Here is a 21,940-nt window from a genome sequence, read left to right as displayed (position 1 = left end):
ATGGCGCACAGAACGCTGTTACCTTCCCACCAAAGGTAGTTCCTATTTTTCTACTTGCATTTTTTACCTGCTTTCGAACTGCTAGGTTGGCAGAAGCTGGGACAAGTAACGGGAGCTCCCTCCATTACGTGGCGCTAGGGATTCGAGCTTTCTGATCTACCAGCTCAGCGTCTTAGCCACTGAGCCACTTGGATAAAAGTGGATAAAAATGTCAAATCCAATCTGATTATCTGGCTGGCTGTAAGATAAACCATGAGAAAGACAATCAAACAAAAAAGGCTGGCTAGTGAATGAATAGAAGAGAAAGAATTGCAAAGAAAAGTAGAATAAGTAGAAAGCAAAAAGTAATACCAATTGTGATAGTTGCCTTGGTTCCCAAAACAGCATTGATAAAAATTACCATCACTCAATTGCAAAAGGCAGCTTTGCTTGCAACAGATGACATCCCGGGACAATATCTATAATATTGTTAAACAATAACATCTGCCTATCCCAGATCTTTGGGAAGAACTTGGCAAGGTGGATAAAAATGCCAATTCCAGCCTAAACATCTGGCTGACTGTGCGACCAACCCATAATAATAACAACTGAAGCTAGTATTCCATGAGGACTTACTGAGTACTGGAGAGATCAAGCTGGCCTACAAAAAAAGACCAAATAAGGAATAGAAAAGAGACATGGAAAGGCAAAATTATTACATGGCCAATACATTTAAAAAACAAAAAAAGCAAGCAAAGCAGATAACAAGACTTGGCAATGACTAAAAGGTAGCAAATTGAAGAAAGAGATGGGATAATTCTTTCTGGCTACAAACGGCCAAGCCTTAAGAACAAACGCATACAAAGGCAGAATTGACTAGACAGCAACAGGCAGCAAATGCTGCCTCAGCAAAGTCGAAGAAACAGTAGATCACCTGTTTAGCTGCTGTAAGGAGATTGCCCCGACTGACTACAAACAGGGGCATGACAAAGCGGCAACAAGGGTACATTGAAATGTCTGCAAAAAAATACCGCTGGCTGCAAGGAAGAATGAGTGGGACCATAAAACAGAGAAATAGAAAAAGGGCGGTGGTACTTACCTGACACGCCTCTTCTCATAGTGGGGGAGGAGTATCCAGGATGGGTTGACCTTATCCTCTCGTTGATTGGACTGAATCAGATAAGCTCTTGGTTATCGTCCACTAGGCACCGCCCAGTTATCGGCAAAGAACTCTATCCGACCTATTGTACCATCCACTCCAGACCTTTGTTATGGTTTCAAACTTTTTATTGAATTATAACTTGAACATATTAGTGCAACATCCATCATAACGCATGTTACATTAACATGACAGGGAGGGTCTGGATACTCCTCCTCCCACTATGAGAAGAGGCGTATCAGGTAAGTACCAATGCCCTTTCTCCATAGTGAGGGGAGGAGTATCCAGGATGGGATGTACCAAAGCTAACACGTCCCTAGGGAGGGTAACATACTGAAGGCACATGGAGGGCTGAGATAGCACCTCGGCATGTCTTGGTCCACACTGAAGAAGGTCTTGTCTGTGGATATGGGCGTGGGCCCCAATGTGGGGGCAGCCCATTGGTGCTTGACCGACTCAAGAAAGGCCTTGGGAGCACCTTGTTGGTCTCAATGGCCTGCTCATCAAAGGTGGTTTCTGCAGAAAACCCCTGGTGCTGAGGTGGTGCTTCTGCTGCTCTGTTTCCGAGCATTGCGGCTGCTTTGGCCTTGAACAGGAGTGACTTATACAATGAAGGATGGAACAACCCGGTGAAGGCCAGCTTAGGAGGGGGCATGCCTTTGTCTTCGGATAGTTTATCTCCCTAACTTCCCCCTCCTTGCAATCCAGGTCGCTGTCCTCTTGTGATGAGGCTGAGGAACTAGAGCTGTCTTCCCCCTGGGTTTCCAGCCCCTCTGGTAACCTAGGAGAGGATGCCACCTGAGGTTGCATTTGTGGCTGCTGAAATGCCGCTGTCATGCATTGCTGGAAGGCCCGCATCATTAGGTCCTGAAACCTAATGGGAACCCCTGTGGGGGGTTGCTGGCTGGAACCCATGCCCACCTGTGTGTGGGGGAATACCCAGAGGTGACAGTCCTGCGTGCAGGGCTGAACCTCGGGAAGCCATATGTGGGGAGGATTGCCACCCTTGCGGAAGACCTCAAAGACCTGATGTATCAACAGGGATCCTTGCTTGCAATGTGAGTGCCTCCCCTTTAGCCCTGCCTGTTGCATGGACTCCTGGGCCCTTCCCCTTCTGTCCCAGGCTTGGGATGGACTTAAGGCCACTTGCCTTTTTGTAGAGCTGCTCCAGCTTCTTGTGCCTTCACCTTTCATACTTAGAGGGTTTGGAAGGCTTGTGACCACCCTCTGCCTCCAGCTCTGCCCTGGGGGAAAGGTGCTTCTTCTTATCTCTAGCCTTTGCTCCCCCCTCCTTTTGGGCAGCCTCTGGGGTGATCACTAACCTTGATTGATCCTCTGCCCCTCTGGTGGGGCTTCTGGCTGTTGCTGCAGGTACTTGAGTCCTGCTGGTCTCCTCCTTGCCGCTGGGCACCGCCATCTTGGAGTACGTGACTCCTCCCAGCTTCAAGATGGCACCCATGCTAGGAGAACAAAGGGTGCCTCTTTTAAATCTCCTGTTCTGGCAGCTTGTGCTCCAAAGAGCTGCCACGCGCCTCTGCCGCAGGTTTTTCTTTCTTCTGCCTCTTTCTGGCGCTGCTAGAGGTGGGCCACGTGGACACTGGCGTGGGTGCTCCACGGCGTTTGGGAAGCCGCGGTTTACTGCTTAACCCAACGGGGAGCAGCGGAGCGCTCCAGTGCCCGGCAGAGTTCCTGCGATGAGGCTCACCTTCTGGGTGGGAATCCAGCACCGCCCTTGCTTGCTGGTGGCCCGATTCATGCCCTGAGGTGCTTGAGGAAGCCATGGCTTGCCGCTCAACCTTGTGGGGAGCGGCGGAGTGCTCCAGCGCTGCTGTAGCCTCCGCGGCAGGGCTTGCCTTTGGAAGCCTTGTGCCCTTTGTTTCCTGCTTGCCCGGCAGATTTCCTTTTCTGAGTGATATTTGTCTCACTCAGATGCCTGGGCAGCGTGCTGCCCCCAAGGGGGCTTTTGGCAGAGCTTTCTTCCGCTCGGGGAGCCGTCCAGCTCGCTTGCGGCTGCTGCTCTAGAGAGATGAATATCCTTTTCTTCCTTTAAAATTCCTCAAAATTATTGGAGATCCAGGATGGCAAACCGTCCCGTTGAGGAACTGTGTCGATAACTGGGTGGTGCCTGATGGACAAGGGGCGTATACCAAGAGCTTATCTGACTCAGTCCAATCAACGAGAGGATAAGGTCAACCCATCCTAGATACTCCTCCACTCACTATGGAGAATAAAGGAAGCGCTTTAGAATTTATATAGAACTCTATAGAATTTATATCGAATTTGGGCAGAGAGGCTCCTGCCACATAGCAACCCAGACTTAACAATTGCCAACCATTGTTGTTTAACAATATTAAAGATATTGTCCCGGGATGGCATCTGTTCCAAGCAAAGGTATCTTTTGCAGTTGACTGATGGTGATTTTGTCAATGTTAAAGGTGTTCAAGGGGTAGCCCAGATGTTTTGGGAAGCAAGACATCTGTCACTATTGGTACACCTTTTGCTTTCTAGTTATTCTATTTTTATTTGCAATTCTTTCTATTCTCCAGGCCTGTCCACTATCCAGACAAAAAGACAAAAAAAGCCTAGACCAGGGGTGTCAAACTCAAGGCCTGAGGGCCAGATCCGGCCTACAGGGTGCTTAGATCTGGCCTGTGAGGCCGTCCTGGAAACAGCAAAGAACTGGTTTGTGGTGCCTCTGCCAGCAAAAACGGAGCTTCATTTTCGCTGGAAGAGGGTTGCAAGAGGTTGTTGCAGCTGAAAACAGAGCTGGCGAAGACTCTTTCAAGCTCCATTTTGGCTGGCAGAGGGTTGCAGGAAGCCATCGTAGCCGAAAAGTGAGCTCAGGCTGGTTGAGGGTCTAGAGCAGGAGTATCAAACTCAAGGCCCAGGGATCTGATCCGGCCCACAGGGTGCTAAGATTTGGCCCATGGGGCCACCCTGGAAACAGCGAAGGACCAGTCTGTGGTGCTTCTGCCAGTGAAAATGGAGGTAGAGGGTTGCAGGAGGCCAACACAGATGAAAATGAAGTTCAGGAGCCAGTGGTGGGTTCCTAACAGTTTTACTTCCGGTTCACTGAGAGGGCATTTTGCCCTCTCTTCGTTCATGCAGACACCCACTGTGTGTTGCTACGCATGTGCAGTTGACTGAAAACTGTTCTGCGCATGCCTAAAAACATGCTGTTGATGGCAGATACTGGGGAACCAGTTCGGGGACATGGCAGGCCTGGGTCACTGCCGGTTCCAGCGACCCAGGCCGCCATACCACTACTGGTTTGGCTGAACCAGGCCAAACCAGTAGAAACCCACCACTGTCAGGAGCCTATTTTTGCTGGCAGAGTGCTCAGGCCACCAGAGGCCCCTCCGACAGAACTGACATTGAGCTGGCCATGCCCACCCTGACCCCCTGAAGTTGAACACAACCCTGATGCGGCCCTCAATAAAATCGAGTTTGACACCCCTGCTCTAGATAGTGAACATGGCAGTACACAGAGACAGCAGAAGAGAAGAGAAAGAACTAGAGAAAATTACAAAATATAACAACCTGCCAACAGGTGTAAGAATGACTATGGCCAGGATGGCGAACCTATGGCATGCATGCTACAGGTGGCACACAGAGCCCTCTCTGCAGGCACACAGGCTGTTGCTCAGCTCAGCTTCACTGCGCATGTGCATGTGCCTCCACCAGCCAACTGATTTTCAGGTATCTGCTGCGCATGTGCGAGTAGTGGGGTGCATGCGGGAAACACATGCAGGGTCACACGCGCATTTGCAGGCGTGGCCCCCCTTCGCGGCCCAGTTTTTCCCCCCAGGAGACTGCAGGGAGGCCTATTAGGCCCAAAATTTGGGGCGGGGGGCAGGGTGCACATGGGGGGGGGTCATGCGTGCCTTGCATTATGAGTGCAGGTACATGCCTCCGCTGTTGCATGTGTGGACCCGGGCTTCTGGCACACAATGACAAAAAGGTTAGCCATCACTGGACTATGGCAAAGGAAAATAAATATAGTATTCGTAGTAATCCAAAAACCTCTGGAGTACCACTCAAAACACCTTCGACATTGACAAAATCCCCCTCAATCTGTTGCAAAAGGCAGCTTTGCTTGGAACAAATTACATCCTACCAGGGTACTTTTAGCACTATCACACAATATCCCCTCCCTCACCCAGGGTCCTTGAGCAGAACTTAATAAGTGGGTGGAAATGCCAAATCCAGTCTAAATATCTGGCTGACTGTGCGGTGAACCGTAGCATTTAACTTTTAAAAACCGGAACTGACTGAATGTACAGGAAACAAAACATGAATATCAAAATAATGTAATAAAAAGTTGAAAATGGAACGCTGGCAAGAAAAAGCATCGCAGGGTCAATTTTTACAAAAGATGGAAGGGAAAGTGGATAAAGATAAAATCTGGCAGCACCTTAGAAAAATCTGTGCATTGACAAAAGTTTCCATCTGTCGGCTATAAAAGGCCACATTGCTTGGATCACACACAGATTACGCCAACACATTACAACATCATATCACAACAACACATTGTAGGTTCTGGGGAAGTCAGCTAAAGAACTCACAGTTGTGATTTCACACTGTTGTGTATAAAAAAAACCTTCCAATTTCAGAGTTTTGCTATTCAAAGGAGGGGGATTGTGAGCCATTATTATCAAAATCAATGGCTTTTCCATACATTTTGTTCAAGCCAGAGGTGATATTCATCAGGTTTGGACCAGTTCTGGAGAACCGATAGCAGAAATTTTGAGTAGTTCGGAGAACCGGTAAATACCATCTCTGACTGGCCCCGCCCACATCTATTCTCTGCCTCCCGGAGTCCCAACTGATCGGGAGGAAATGGGGATTTTGCAGTAATCTTCCCCTGCCATGCCCACAAGTCATGCCCACCAAAAATACCACCAGAGGTGAGTTTCTACTATTTTGCACTGATTTGGGCAAACCGGTAGTGATAATTTGACCTGGATGGCAGAACCAGCAGTGACCCTGGCTGGCCACACCCCCGAAACTGATTCCCAGGTGTCTGCTGCTGTTGCTGGCATGGTTTTTATTAGCTTTTCATGGTCTTCGCGCATACGCAGAACAATTTACAGCTAACTGTGCATGAGTGTCTGCCGCCCGTGTGAGCATGAAACGAACTGGTACAAAGGGCAGTAGGAACCCACCCTTGCACACTACGCCCACAGAGTAGTAAATTTTTGAATCCTACCACTGGTTGAAGTCAACCACAGAGTTCCTTGCTACAAGATGCTTACAACTTAAAATTGAGAGCAATGAGGAAAGGACAACAGATCAAAAGGGAACAAAAGAGAAGAGTGAAGAAGTGTAATTATGCACAAGCTTCGTTCCACTTTGGGAAAACTGGGTGAGCCTCTTTTGGATGTCCACAAGACTTTCTGGAGGCTTGGTACCCATGCAAAATGGTTAAGGCTTGGTCAAGTCCTTTATGGTTTTGAAGGCTGGTCACAGATTTCTCTTGACTCTATGGCCAGATTCATACAACATCTCACCAGATATTCACCTTCAGCCAAAGGTGGTATTCAGCAGGTTCTGACATGTTCTAGAAAACCGGTAGCAGAAATTTTGAGTAGTTCAGAAAACTGGTAAATACCACCTCTGACTGGTCCTGCCCAGTGGTGAAATTCACATTTTTTTTACTACCGGTTCTGTGGGTGTGGCTTGGTGAGCGCGGCAGGGAACAGATACTGCAAAATTCCCTCCCCACTCCTGGGGGAAAGATACTGCAAAATCCCCATTCCCTCCCCACTCCTGGGGGAAAGATACTGCAAAATCCTCATTCCCTTCCAATCAGCTGGGACTCGGGAGGCAGAGACTAGATGGGGCAGGGCCAGCCAGAGGTGGTATCTGCCGGTTCTCCAAACTACTCAAAATTTCCGCTACCTGCTGAATTTCACCCCTGGCCCCGCCCCCATCAATTCTTTCCCCTGCCCCGACTGCCTTTAGCCCAGGTTGAGAAGACACGTGACCAGGTTAAAACAAATAAGTCATGTTTTGGCTTAACTAGGTGGCTTCTTTCGCATAACAGATGCAGACAATGGTTGAGTCCCATCCCCAACCCCAAACTAGCAAAATCTATTTTAGCCTAATCGAATCCACTGTATGAATTGATCCCACCTTTCTCAGTCAATTGCCTACTCCAGGGAATACGTGAACAGGAAATTTTTTCCTGGAAAATGGTTTTTGTGAAGGTTTTCGCCCTTTGGAGCTTATACAAAGATTTCAACCCCAGCTAACCTTGGTTTGGGTTTAACAAAGTTGGAAATGTGTTAACAAAGCTAACATATTTGAATGGGATAGTATATTACTTGATAGATGAATGAGAAATGAATGTTTGGTTATAGATAAGGATAAGTATCAAATGAGAAAATATATGGGGAAAAAATGGAGGGGCAACTTGAAATATACTCTTAATGAGGGAAAATAACTGAGACTATAAGAAGAGATGTAAAAATTTGGTGTGTGTAATGATATATAACTATGTAATATTAACATGAGAATAGCTGGAAATCTGAACCGGGCCCACACTTTGGCCAAAAAATGTGTTTTATGGGGGTGGAGGGGATAACAATGAAATTGCCATATATGTGTACCTTTAAGAGGAGGATGTATGTTAAAATTATTAATAAGAAAGATGTTTATTGAAATGTAATTATTAATACCATCAATATTAAATGGAGTTTGCTCAGACGCTGAAATACACCATGCAAGTGAAGTGGAGAGAGTGGACGAGAGAAAGGAAGAGGAGAGGAGGAAGAAAGGGGTTAGGAGAGGGAGCAGAGGGGAGGAAAAGAGTAGGAGAGAGAGAAGTAGTGGAAAGAGGAGAAGGAGAGAGGAAGGGGAAGTAAAGAGGGATGGCAGAGGGAAGAAAGGAGGTAGGGAGGAGGAGAGAGGGAGAAGAGGCAGGATGGCAGTGGATAGGGGTATAATATGGTGTAAGAAAGCAGAAGAGCAAATGATAGTCACTGTAGGTTGACGGTAAGACGAACTGATATAATATGGAATAACACAAAATAGTGCTGCTTAAGATGTAATGATATACCTCTGGTTACTTGTATGAAAATGAAAATTAAAAAAATCATTTTATCATTGCCCTATCAATGGTAGCCCTGAGTCACCGGCGAGACAAAAATAATAACAAGTCTCAAATACAGTACTAAAAATCTGAATTATTGGTTTCCCCAAGCCACTGGCTTTTCAAAATTAGTGTTTCCTTTTCCAGCTGTTGCTGTCCTCCTTCCGCCCTCCCTGTCTATCTTCTCTGCATGTAATTAACAGCGACTCCCAATTTAATTAACAGCTTCTAGGGAGCCCCAGCTAAGGCCGCATCTCAAGTGCCACCAGAGCACAGCTCTGGGGTGTCCTCCATTTATCTCCCCCCTCCCTTGTCAATCGTTGCCAGCAGGGATGACTCTGAAATGGAAGCAGGTCAAGCTAATGTCGCAGAGGCCGAAGCTGGGTCGTGCTTGTGGCTCCACTGCGGATGACGCTCAAGAGCCAACCATTCCAGAATGAAGGCTACGGTGGCTGGGTTGGACTTGCCCACCAATGAGGGACGCTTCCCCAGATCTGAGAATGGGACAACCAGAAGTAGCTGGAGCTCAAAATTCTTCACGCTGTCCAGAAGTTTTCAAAAGTAGACTGAACTGCCATTTGATTGGGATGGAATAAGGTCTCCTTGTTCTGACCTAGGCTTCCCAAGATCATGAAGCTGACTCCTCGTCCCGACAAAACCCCTTTTATTTAGGTTAAAGGGAATTCCTCTCCAGTAAAGTCCTGGCCAACAGTCTTTCATGAGATTTTACAACTACAGGCCTTTATCAGGCTTGGAGAGCTGCCAGGCCGATATCTTCCAAACGGCACAATGTAGCAGACAATTCTTGGCAAGAAGTCAGGAACAGCTCTTCGCCCTCATGAATTCAACTAATTGTCTCCTGCAAACTCCCCTCCCCTTTTGCTCCTCTTTATTTATCATACCAATCCTGTTTCCCTCCAATCCCCAAGGCAACATAGTAGTTGACTAGAGCGGGGGTCTCCAACCTTGGCAACTTTAAGACTTGTGGACTTCAACTCCCAGAGTTCCTTTGCTGGCTGAGGAATTCTGGGAGTTGAAGTCTACAAGTCTTAAAGTTGCCAAGGTTGGAGACCCCTAGATTAGAGGAATGGAAACTTGGGTGTCACCAGAAATCAGAATAGATTTCTTCCAGAAATGGAAGTCAAAGGCTGCAGGCCACTCTTTAGCTACAGGTTGAACAACCCTGGTTGAGGGTATAGGGGCATCAGAAATTCTGCATTTCTCTGATGAAAGGTTGGAAACAAGCAGCAAATGCAATGACTTACACCCATATCGTGCTGAAACACACCTGTTAATGTAAATTAAGAGCTTGGCAGGGTATGTTTTTGGCTTTCTGTTCTCAAAAGTTGACAACTGGCCAGGAGGATAACATTCTGGTTGAACCAGTACACAGGCTGGGTTGAAACACCAAGCACGTCCTCATCGTAGCTTCTTCGCCTCCTCCTCCGCTTCTTCCTCCTCCTCCTCCTCCTCCCTCTCGTGGCAAGAAAGTAGCAGAATCATGCATCTTACAAAGAGACTGGAAAATGGTCCAACACCAACTATCCGGTGAGCCGAACCTAACGTCCTCTCTGTTTATGGTTCTTTTGTTTCTTCTCAGTAAATAAGCATCTCCAAGAAGTTCTGTTCTGACCAAGGCTTCCCAAGAGCATGAACCAAACTCCTTGTCCCCCCCAAAAAATTAATTGACTGTGAATTCTGCTCATTCACATCCAACGAAGTATTTCAAGGGAGGATTTACAGTCACAGACCTTATCTGGCTTGGAGAGCTGCCAAGCCGATATCTGCAAAACTTGGCAAAGAGTCTCAGAGAGTCACCAACCAATAAAGTGAACTAATAGTCTCCTGCAAACTCTACTCCACTTTCACTCATCTTTTATTTCCTCTGGGAGGGGCCATTCATCGTCCACCTATGGCCTTCCTCCCAAGTCGACCCCTGTTCTTTAGCTGTTCCCTTCATCTGGCAACTCTGTGCTTGCACACACTGGAAACAGGCTTCAGCTGTTCTTCTGCCTCACTGATGTCTGACTCTGAAGGCAGCTGATAACTGGCATATGGCCCTGGCCCCCTATCTGTCTCCGACACAGAGCCCTCATCAGAGCCTTCCCCAAACTCCAGGACTGGCATATGTTCCTCCCCAACCTCCTCATTGTCCAAATCTGCTGCCAGCTCCGCTGGCCGCTGGCAGGCCACAACAGGCTCCTACTTGAGGCTCAATGATCTGGAGCTACCATGTAATCTCTCCTGGCACCTGGCAACCTCCATGCCCCAAACTGATTTCTTAAACTTCATTACTTCAAAAGCATTCACAAGGCTGCAGGCACCTCTGCAAAGCTAATTCCACCCCAAAGCATCATCATCACCTTGGGTTTCCAGGCATGCCTCTGGATCATGTCTGAAACGAAGGCATTATTTAAAAAGAAGACCAACGAGATTCAGCTGTTGAAAAAGGGTTTGGTTAGAACGATGCTCATCCAGCCAGAGCACACAAACAAAAATCAATGACTGCCAACCTGCCTTCCATTTAGGACCTGTACAAGCTCCCAGTGATGAAGCTCCTACAATTTCTGAAGGCAACTTCTGTTCCACGGGTTGATTGCTCTCACTGTCAGAAGTTTTCTTCTTATTTCCAGGTTGAATCTCTCCTGGATCAGTTTCCATCCGTTATTCCTTGTCTGGCTTTCAGATGCTTTGGAAATAGCTTGATAGCTCCTCTCTATGGCAGCCCCTCAAATATTGGAAGACTGCTATCATGTCTCCTTTGGTCCTTCTCTTCACTAGACTAGCCAGGCCCAGTTCCTGCAAGTGTTCTTCATATCTTTTAGTTTCCAATCTCCTTTGGACTAAAAGTCTTCTAGTCTAAACCCCAGCTCAAGCAGGAGACCCTACACCATTTCTGATAGATGGCAGTCCAGTCTCTTCCTGAAAGCCTCCAGGGATGAAGCTCCCACAACTTCCGAAGGCAACTTCTCTTCCATGGGTTGATTGTTCTCAATCTCAGAAATTTTCTCCTTATTTCCAGGTTGAATCTCTCCTTGTTCATTATTCCTTGTCTGGCCTTCAGGTGCTTTGGAAAATAGCTGCACCCCCTCCTCACTGTAGCAGTCCCTCAAGTATTGGAAGACATTTATATATGCATTGGCATATATAAAGCATATCACTTCTAGCAATCTTAATGCTTTCCCTCTGTGGATGCAACCTAGGATTGCATTGGCTTTTTTGGCAGCTGAACTCTGAAGAGATTAGAGGAGATTCCTGGCCAAGGAAACTATGGCCAACAGATCAATTAACGCTCCAGTGGATGGAAATCTATCAAGGAGAGAGGCAACCTAGAACCAAGGAGAAATTTCCTGACAGCGAGAACCATTAATCAGTGGAACAGCTTGTCTCCAGAAGTTGTGGGTGCTCCATCACTGAAAGTTTTAAAGAAGAGATTGGTTAACCATTTGTCTGAAGTGGTGTAGGGTTTCCTGCCTAAGCAAGGGGTTGGACTAGAAGACCTCCAAGGTCCCTTCCAACTATTCTATTCTATTTTATTCTATTCTATCCCTTATTCTATTCTATCCTATCCTATCCCTTATTCTATTCTATTCTATTCTATTGTACCCTTATGCCTCATCTAGTGAAAAGAAGGACTAGGGGAGACATGATAGCAGTCTTCCAATATCTCAGAGGCTGCCCCAAAGAAGATGGAGTCACATTATTCTCTAAAGGACCTGAAGGGAGGACAAGAAACAATGGCTGGAAACTAATCAAGGAGAGAAGCAACTTAGAACTAAGGAGAAATTTCCTGACAGAGAGAACAATTAGCCAGTGGAACAGCTTGCCTCCAGAAGTTGTGAATGCTGCAACACTGGAGGTTTATAAGAAGAGATTGGATAACCATTTGTCTGAAACGGTATAGGGTTTCCTGCCTAAGCAGGGGGTTGGACTAGAAGACCTCCAAGGTCCCTTCCAACTCTGTTATCCTACCCTACCCTATTCTGTTCATGTGAACTGAGATGAGGTTGCTAGGGATTCAATGGCAGCCCTCAAATTTGCTACCTGATGTTCCTCTTTCCTTTACCAAGTCCTGAGGCAGTGATGGCGAACATTTTTCTGCTCGGGTGCCAAAAGGGTGCACATTTGCATGCTCGTTTCCAAACTTCCAGTAGACCCACTGGGCCCGTTTTTCGCCCGAGGATTTCCTGAAGACTGGGCAGGGTGAAAACAGGCTCCCCCACCCTCCAAAAGGCCAAAAATTAGCTGGCCAGCATGCGCATGCGTGCTGGAGCTGACACAGGGCAACACCTCATGCACCCTCAGATATGGCTCCGTGTGCCACCTGTGACATGCATGCCATAGGTTCCCCATGAGGTAATTCTCCTTCTCTTCTTCTTGTGCTATTTTGCCTCTCATTCATGCCTTGGGCTCCTCTTTAAAAATGCTGAGCATTCAAGGGCAATAATAGTAGTAGTAGTAGTAGTAGTAGTAGTAGTAGTAGTAGTAGTAGTAGTGATGATGATGATGATGATGATGATGATGACAGGCACTTCGCCCACAACACACCTGACATAACAATAGTTGAAAAGAAAAAAGTTTGGTTCATTGACATTGCAATACCTGGAGATGCACGAATTGAAGATAAACAGCAAGAAAAAATCACAAAGTACCGGGACTTGCAAATTGAAGTTGAGCGACTGTGGAAAAAGAAATCGTGTGTTGTCCTGATTGTAATTGGAGCCCTTGGAGCAATACCTAAAGGGCTACCTCGCTATTTGGAAATTCTAAATTTATCAGACTTGAACATTCTGATTCTACAAAAAAACCATCCTACTTGGAACAGCTTATATCCTCCGACGTTACCTTAACAGTTCCTAGGTCCTTGGTTAGGACTCAAGCTGTTCAGCTACCAACCAGCCCCAAAGGCTGTGAATCTCACCAAAGATTAACAACAACAACAACAACAACAACAACATCATCATCATCATCATCATCATCATCATCATCATCATCATCATCACAACAACAACAACAACAACAACAATGCTGCACCACTACCAGCACTGTGGTTGATAATATGACACTCAACCCAGCAATTCCACTCCTGTCTTCTCTGAAAACTGATGCAAGCTAGGAAGGAAGGAAGGAGAAATTAAGGTCAGGGAGCCACAGGGGAAAAATTAAACTGTTAACCCAAAGCAGTAGAATTGCTTGCCTTGCTGTTCCTATTGATGGGTGGAGCTACCTACCAACTCGCCGATTAATTCAAACTTCAAACGCTTGAATGGGATGCTTCAAGAGCTTGAATATCGTGCTTATGTAACGTGTAAAAAAACCTAGGCATGTGCCTTTAAAGAAAGGGGGGGGGAAATGCAGAATTCTATCCTAGCACAGCTTCAATGTTATCCCCACCATAACTTTAAAGATGGGCCTTCATTTCTTGAGAGTGAAAACGGAAGTTGTTCCAAAACGCCAACATGTAATTTGAAATAGCGAGGGAATCGAAAGAGTCACTATAAAATCTCACATCGTTTCCGTCAGATGAATAAGTATTAATCTTAGGAACTGGATTATCCATCTTAAAGTCACCAGAACTGTAGTGCTTTTATGGAAACCTCTACAAGCAGGGGTGGGATTCAGTCAGTTCAGACTGGTTCGGGCAAACTGGAAGCTAATTTTACATCTGATCTGTTGAAACGGTAGTTGGAAGGGCTGGCCCCGCCCACCCTGCTCCTCCCCTTCCAGGAGTCTCCACGCAGCCTGTTCATCATGCCAGGTAAGTGTAGGGCCCACGCGGAGGCTCTGGGAGGGCAAAAAAACGGGCCTCCCACAAGTACCAGAAGTCTGGAAATGGGCCTCCGAACCCCAGGTGAGGCCGTTTTCGCCCTCCTGGACGCTCTAGAGCCTGGGGAGGGTGAGAAATGAGCCTCCCGGAAGTTCTGGAAGTCCAGAAATGGTTCTCTTTCTGACCTCCGGAGGGCTTCCGGAGCCCGGGGGAGGCTGTTTTCACCCACCCAGATGCTCAAGAAAACCCTCAAGAGGCTGGGAAAGGCAAAAACGTGCGCGCGCACACACACACACCATGGTACAGGAGGTTGAGTAGGCCACGCCCACCATGGCCACGCCCACTCAACAACTGGGCAGAGAACCAGTTGCTAACATTTTTCAATCCCACCCCATTCTACAAAATGCTCAATAAAATGCTCAATAAGTGTCCCGTTCGCGTTTCTGCCAACAGCATGATGCATTCAATACAACACGTAGTCCTGTGTAAGGATGATGCTCACTTAGATGTTTGGTCCGAACGGGAGACAAAGGGAATGAAAATGAGAACTATCGAAATAAAATTAGATGTAGGAGATGACTAAGCTGCAGTCCGAGGGAGCGGTCAAATGCATCACCAGAGTTCCTTCACACCCACAAGAGATCTCAGTCCATCCCACCTTGAATTCCGTTGACTCTTTTTATCTACCGCCAATTCGCTTTGACCGTTAGTAGTTCGGATTCTTGCAGAGAACGTTAGCATACAATAAACGTACATCTGCAGACATCTTCTTGTCATGTCTCTTTTTTTATCAATACCGTACACAATCGAGAAAAGCGATGCTATCTCTGGGAACTTTTAGCTCTACAGTTTGGGATGAAGACCCTTTGAATGGTGTGGCAGTAGGAAGGGATTTCCAAAGAAAAAAATATTGCAGACTACAGGAACCAGGAGCACCACTCAGGTGACCCTGAGGACACAGATAAACCTCCAGGTGGCCTCAACGACCCTCTAAAAGGATGCATATGACCAGCTGCCTGCAAGGAATATAAATCCTTCCATTCCCCACTATCCTGTCAGAGCTGAAGAAGCTTCTTGGTTGAGAAGTGAAAGGTCTTCAAAAGAAATAAAAAACAAGAAAGTCCAGTTGCCTCTTGAAAAAAGCACCTTTGGGACAACCATGACCTGGATGACTGAGAATCTCCACAGACTTTGAGTCTCTGAGAAGACACAATAACTCACCGTGGTAGGGCACCGTTTTCCTGGGCACCAAGTTCCACCAGTTGCTGACTGCAGAGGCCTCCGTGCCGAGTACCAGCGATGTTAAGAGAAACACGCTAACGACCACTTGAGGAACCATTCTGCTGGGGAAGGAAGATTCCCACCGTAGTCCAAGAAAAACCATCCACGCCAAACTGCTTCTGCTGCTCTTGGTGTTAGAATCCTGATTCCTTTCTTCCTCAGTTGAGTTGGCCTGGCAAGGGGGAAGAGGCAAGGGGTTAGTTGGCTAAGGTAGGGAGTCAACCAGTTTTCCAAAGCACCAAGGCATGGCTAGGCTAGTGAAGAGAAGGACCAGTAATCTTCCAATATTTGAGGGGAAGCCACAGAGAGGAGGGGGTCAACCTGTTTTCCAGAGCCCCTGAAGGCCAGACAAGGCACAATGGATGGAAACTGAACAAGGAGAGATTCAATCTAGAAATAAGGAGGGATTTTCTGACCGTGAGAACAACCAACCTATGGAACAGAAGTTGCCTTCGGGAGTTGTGGGAACTTCATCACTGGAGGCTTTCAAGAAGAGACGGGACTGCGATCTGTCAGAAATGGTGTAGGGTCTCCTGTGCGGAAGGGGGGTTGGACAAGATGACCTATAAGGTCCCTTCTAACTCTGTTAAGCTGTTACAGTGGCATCAACCACATGCCCAGCGTCTCAATGGGAAGGAAGGAAGGTGAAAAGGAAGTAAAGTTGCATGGGAATAAAGGAAGCACCAAGGGAGTTTCCGTTCGGATACCAGTCTTCTGCTCAGAGGCTCAAGGACCCTGGTGATTCAGCCAATGAGCAACAGGAAGTGGAAATTTGAGAATCCCTGTTCCCCCGCCCCCACCCTCCTCGGCCTCACCACTCCTTGCTAGCCCACATGCTCCCAGTTTCCCAGATTTCACAATCTGGCTTCCTGTATAATCTCTATTTAAGGGAAAGGGAAAGGGAAAGGCTTTCTTGTTAAGTTTCCCAGAAAAGCTGGTCTGGATGGAAGAGTGTGTCCCTGAAATGTAAGCAGCACATTAAACCAAAAGAAACAAATGGCGCTTCTAATCTCATCGTTCCAAGTTACATCAGGGAGAATTTCCTCCCCTGTGCTTTTATGAGACTGGAAATGAGGACTTTGATGGTGGGCAATTCTGACAGCATAAAAGGGGGAAAAGCAGATTGGTGAGATAGACTGTGCCATTCTCTTCCCCCAAAATGTTGGTTCCTCCCCCCACAAAAATTGAGCCCTCCAAAGCAGTGTCAGTTCCCACAACAGTTGTTACAAACTCTTTGGTTTGTTTTTTTTTTGAAAAAATAGTTTTTATTAAACATTTAACCTTTAAAAACAGGGAAAAAACCAAATACAGAAAAAACAACACACACAATATAAAATAGTCTTACAGCCTTCTGCATCAGCTTACATTTTTAGCTTTTATAGCTCTCTATTCAACATTGCCTTCCGATCGGTTTTAACATCTATAATAGTGTAATAACAGTTATATTCACAGTTGTAACAATAATAATTTGTTCATATCACCATTATATTTACATTATGGTCAATACTTTTAAGTTTGATAGTAATTAGCAACTTTGGTTAATTTTTATTCAATACTAGTTTAGAAAAAGCGAAAAAAAAGACCTCTATTTCCTGTTTTGGCTTCTGTTTTCTGGCCATATAAATTCTAGAATTTATATGAATTTATACATTCTATTCCATATTTTATAATAATCCGATTCTTCTTTTTCTTTTAACTCCACACTCTTACACACTCTTTGAACTTGTTTCAAGAGAGGGACTATCATGCAACTCTTTTCCTAAAGAGTTGCTAAGTCAAGCAACAACGACAACAAACAGCATCTTCTACCAATAAATCATTTGTGAATGAGTACCCAAAATGTAGAGACCAACCGCCTCATCGCAACATCAGTAGCTCAGTTTTCCCCAAACCGATAATTCTCCAAACTGCCTGGATATACAAAGCTCACGATTCTCAGATTTCTCTTGCAAGAGGTTTGAGCATCGTTAAGATTTATAAAAAGATACCCCGACCAGAAAGGGTGTAATAAATTTATCTGCCTGTGGATATCTGCACAGGATTGCAAAAGCTAGTTCTACAGTCTCCTAAGCAGATTTTAGTCATTCAGGATAAGTATCAAGCCCGCTAGATATGGAGTCATTGAGATGCATTCATGCACTGCTTTTAAAATATGGCTCATACGATGCTCAGGAATAAGCAAGTGGCTGGGGGCGGGGGGTTGTTTCTTAGGGGAAGAGGGTGCATGAAGCAGGGGGGGAAAATGGTTTATTTCAGACTCAAAACAACCTTTTTTGTATTGGAGGCTCTGCCAAACTGTTCCAATTCAACACAAACACAGATAAAATGTAAAGGTAAAGGTTCCCCCCCACACACATATGTGCTAGTCGTTCCCGACTCTAGGGGGTAGTGCTCATCTCCATTTCAAAGCTGAAGAGCCAGCGCTGTCCAAAGACGTCTCCGTAGTCATGTGGTCGGCATGACTAAACGGTGAAAGCACACGGAACGCTGTTACCTTCCAATCCAAGGTGGCCCCTATTTTTCTACTTGCATTTTTTACGTGCTTTCGAACGGCTAGGTTGGCAGAAACTGGGACAAGTAACAGGAAATATTCTGACAGTGAGGAGGATAATCAACCGATGGAACAGAATTTGCCTTCAGAACTTATGGGAGCTTCATCCCTGGAAGCTTTCAAGAAGAGATTGGATTGCCATTCTCTCAGAAATAGTGTAAGGTCTCCTGTTTTGGGGTGGGGGTTGGACTAGATGACCTACAAGGTCTCTTCCAACTCTGTTAATCTGTTAAAACAGTACTGTTTCACTCCATGCACAGCCTCACAATTCCCCCGGTCTCATCTCATGTCAGAAATGCAGGTGCTAGAAAAAGGGGGAAATTATTAATGTAATACTTTAAATATTTTTAAAAGCTTTAATCATTGTAGCCCTTGTTCCACCGTGCCTGCGAAAACCACTTCTGGGTGCAGAGTGTATATTTTAACCTTTCTCAACTTTCCTATCTCTCCCAGGCGTTTTTCACAAGGCTGCTTCAATCTTTTTTTTTTTTTTTAAGTTTTTACTTAAAAATAAGTTGCATCAAAAGCTGGCGAGTTAATCCAAGCATCTCTTTCAAAGGCTTCGATTGGTCCTTTTCAAATACTTGGACCGGCAGAAATGTTTCTGGAACCTGCCCCTTTTTTGAAATATTCAAAGTTCAATTTTATGACGTGGCAACTAACTGCACAGCCCCGACTCGGTTTTTTCAAGGCCACTGGATGCCAGTTGGATTCTGCAGCAGCTAGCAATGCCTCTCTCCAACTGGCAGAAAAAGCAAGCAGAGTATTATTATTATTATTTTATTTTATTTTTTGCACAGGATATACCTACTCCAGCTAGCCTGGGGTTGTTTTTTTCTCCCCCCCACCCCCCGGAATCGCCTTCCATCACAACACGCAGGAAAGTTACTTGTTTTCCTACAGGCAGGCACTAGGCAGCAGAAGCTGCAGATGGGCTAAACTTCAGTTGAATTGACCTGGTGTCATTTTTCAAGATGCGATATTATTTACCCAGCTGATTGTTTGAAGCCCAGCCACTGACGTTGATGGGAGGGCAAATGGCCCAGGAAGGAATGTGCAAAAACAGCAAATGGAGGAGAAGGAGGAGCAGAGCTTTCCTCCCCAGTCTCAGCTTCGGAATATTTTTGCAAAGGAAGCACAAAAATTTCGAGCAGCTAAAGCAACTGGTCAACCCTTCCCAGTCCGTTTCCCCCCTTCTTATTTCCTCCATGCAAAAGTCTTCGTTTTTGCTCCTTGCTCCCTCCTCGCCACTTACACGACGGGAATGCTTGGACAGATTGGCAAAACCGAATCCAGTTCCTCTATAAACCAACGATGTTCGTGTTTACTTCTGATTAACAGATTAGCAGAGTTGGAAGGGACTTTATAGGTCATCTAGTCCACCCCCTGCTCAACCCTCTGCTCCAATAGGAGGCCAGTCTCTTCTTGAAAGCCTCCAGGGACGAAGCTCCCACAACTTCCGAGGGCAACTTCTGTTCCATGGGTTGATTGTTTTCACTGTCAGAAATTTTCTCCTTATTTCTAGGTTGAATCTCTCCTTGGTTAATTTCCATCTATTATTCCTTGTCTGGCATGCATAAGCGCACCAGCGTGCCTACCATCCCTGTTCTACTGTCCCCATTTATATGTACTCTTTTTATGTGTTTATGGCTATGTTTTGCTTATTTATGTCCATTTATTTGTGCCATTTTTTCCATGTGTTTTCATACTTGTTTCCTTGTACTTGATGACAAATAAAAATAAATAAATAAAATAAACTGAACCCTGAAGGACATTTTTCTTCCAACAATAGGATTTTGTAAATCTGGGAAAGTCTTTTTTGGGGGGAAAACTCCCCCAGCAAATTTCTCTCTTCGGAATCTCTTGCCAACTCAAAAGGGCTGGGATTTTTCATGGCTTGGAAAAAGTGCATTTGGTTCCAAGTTGGAGATGGACTTTTGTTTCAGGAGTGGTGGGGAAAACTTTCCAGAACATTTATTGTCCCCTGAAAGCTTTATAGCAGGAACATTTCCAGGCCAAAGGCCATCCTCCTCTCCAAAATGGGCGAGTCCGTGACAAACACATTGGGTGAGGCCAAAACACAAACAGCAAAACACACATCTTCCTTAATATAACTGATACGCCTGCTTCCAATTTAATTTAGCTCAATCCAGCTGATAGGATCCCCTGTCATCTGCAAAATAATTTGCTCATCCAGGATATTATTATCTGTGTCTTTTGTGTTGTTTTTGTGGGGTTTTGTTGCATTGTTCTTTGTTTTGAAAGGTTTGCAACAATTGGTGCTTTTTATTTTATCTTAATACAAACAATCCATCTTCCATTAAACAGTGTGTCGCCTGGGCCTAAATGTTTTGTGCAATAACAATTAAAATTTGCAATCATATTCATTATTTAATCTAGTCTTAGCTTAATACCAATACCTTAAGTGTCTAATACTATAACAATCCTCTTCTTGGTTTATTTAACTCTATTAATACATTTTCTATATTTTACTCATCTACTTTTATTTCTCATTCTTATATTTATTCTCTAACCATCGATAAAATGATTCCCATATAGTATAATAACCAGTGTGTTCTTTCTCTTTGATTGCCAGTGTTAATCTGTTCATTTCTGCACACTCTGTTTGCAACAATGGTAAAGCCAAGCAGATTCCCTCCTCCTCCTCCTCCCCCATCAAAAACAAAACAAACCCCAAACTTGTGGAGTGTTTACGGTTCACACCCAAGCACTGGCTTTCGTAGAAACCAGGAAGTGAGGGTAATCCTTGTTTCACAAGAGTTCATTTAGTGACCAAAGTTACGACGACACTAATAAAAGTGACTCATTGCCATTTTTCACAGTTACGTGATCAAAATCCTGACCTTTGGCAAGTGACATGTTCTTATGACTGTTGCTGTTGTCCCAAAATCATGTGATTTCCTTTCGCAACCTTCCAACAAATTGGGGAAGCCGGATTCAATTAACCACCTGGTCACTAGCTTATCAACTGCCGTGATTCCACTTAACAATGGTGGCACGAAAGGCGGTACCATGGGCCAGAACCCACCAAACAAGTGTCTCACTCAACGACAAACATCAAGGGCATAATTGCGGTTGTCCATCAAGGACTATCTGCAGTTTTTGCACATTTGTTTTCCTGCACCTCTTTGCTCAATGTTGGAACTTTTATATCAGGTGCAAATGAAACAAGGAAGCGAAAAAAACATCCTGTTTTTTGAAAAATCACCTGCAAGAGGAAGCAAAGGACGAGGCTAGACAGATCAGTGGCCCAGCCCCGTGATTTATAGATTGGGGTGCCGCTCCTCCCATAAGGTTCCCCACGTACACAGATGAGCAACTGACCCTGTCACCTTTGTCGTATGATAGGAGTTATTTCCTGGCTGGCTTCCTTCTAAGACGGTGATGGCTAACCGTTTTGTTGTTGCATGCCAAAAGCGGGGGCGCAGGCACGAGTTAGCATGGGTGCAGGCACGAGATAGTACGGGCGCATACCAGTTGTGGGTTCTCCATCCCGTCGCAACCCATACGCATGCGCACTACTGCCCTGAGATGCTTCAGCATGCGCAAATGGCCCAGTTGGGTCAAATACAGGTAAGGAGGGCAGGCGGGCCCTCTGTAGCATCATACCAGAATGGTACCTGGTGCTCCCAGCAGGCACCAGTACACCCCCTGCACTCCCCCTGCACATGCGCACATGACACCCCCCCCACACTCCCGTTTTGGCCTAGTAGGCCTCCCTGCGGCCTCCTGGGAAGAAGAATTGGCCACGAAGGGGGGCCGTACTGCACCCCCTGCGAATGCGGGTGACCCAAGCCCCCCCCCCGCATTCACACATGTCTCCCACATGCACCCTACAACCATTCCCCACAACCCCACAACCATTTAAAAGACCATTCCATGTCCATCTTTTTTTCAAAAAACCAGGCATTAAGTGGTACCGTTTGTATGGTAAAAAGTTTAAAGACCAAAATAAAGGACAAAGGAGGGTGTCTGTATGTGTGTGGTTTTGTTTTTTTAAGACATCTTTCTAGCTAAAGGAAATCTAGATTTTTGAAAATAAAAGCCTGTTGTCTTGTAAAGCAGTGCTTTGCACAAATTGTTGGGAGA

General features: G+C 45.7%; 1 protein-coding gene across 1 annotated transcript in view; it reads right to left on the bottom strand.

The window, feature by feature from the left end:
* SEMA4C (semaphorin 4C) overlaps positions 1 to 21,940 on the bottom strand; it is a 102,916-nt gene that overhangs the window by 57,903 nt on the left and 23,073 nt on the right. The window contains exon 2 of the mRNA XM_087706109.1: positions 15,220 to 15,451. Within this exon, the coding sequence (XP_087562235.1) occupies positions 15,220 to 15,382 (163 nt within the window). The 5' untranslated portion in view covers positions 15,383 to 15,451. The remainder of the gene's footprint in view (positions 1 to 15,219; positions 15,452 to 21,940) is intronic.

The sequence above is a fragment of the Thamnophis sirtalis genome, unplaced genomic scaffold, assembly GCF_051295495.1.
Source record: "Thamnophis sirtalis isolate CommonGarterSnake01/CBP01778 unplaced genomic scaffold, rThaSir2_p1.2 scaffold_2, whole genome shotgun sequence".
Classification (NCBI taxonomy): Eukaryota; Metazoa; Chordata; class Lepidosauria; order Squamata; family Natricidae; genus Thamnophis; species Thamnophis sirtalis.
The sequence above is the reverse complement of the archived record's forward strand: the minus strand, read 5'-3'. Positions and strand labels throughout refer to the sequence as shown.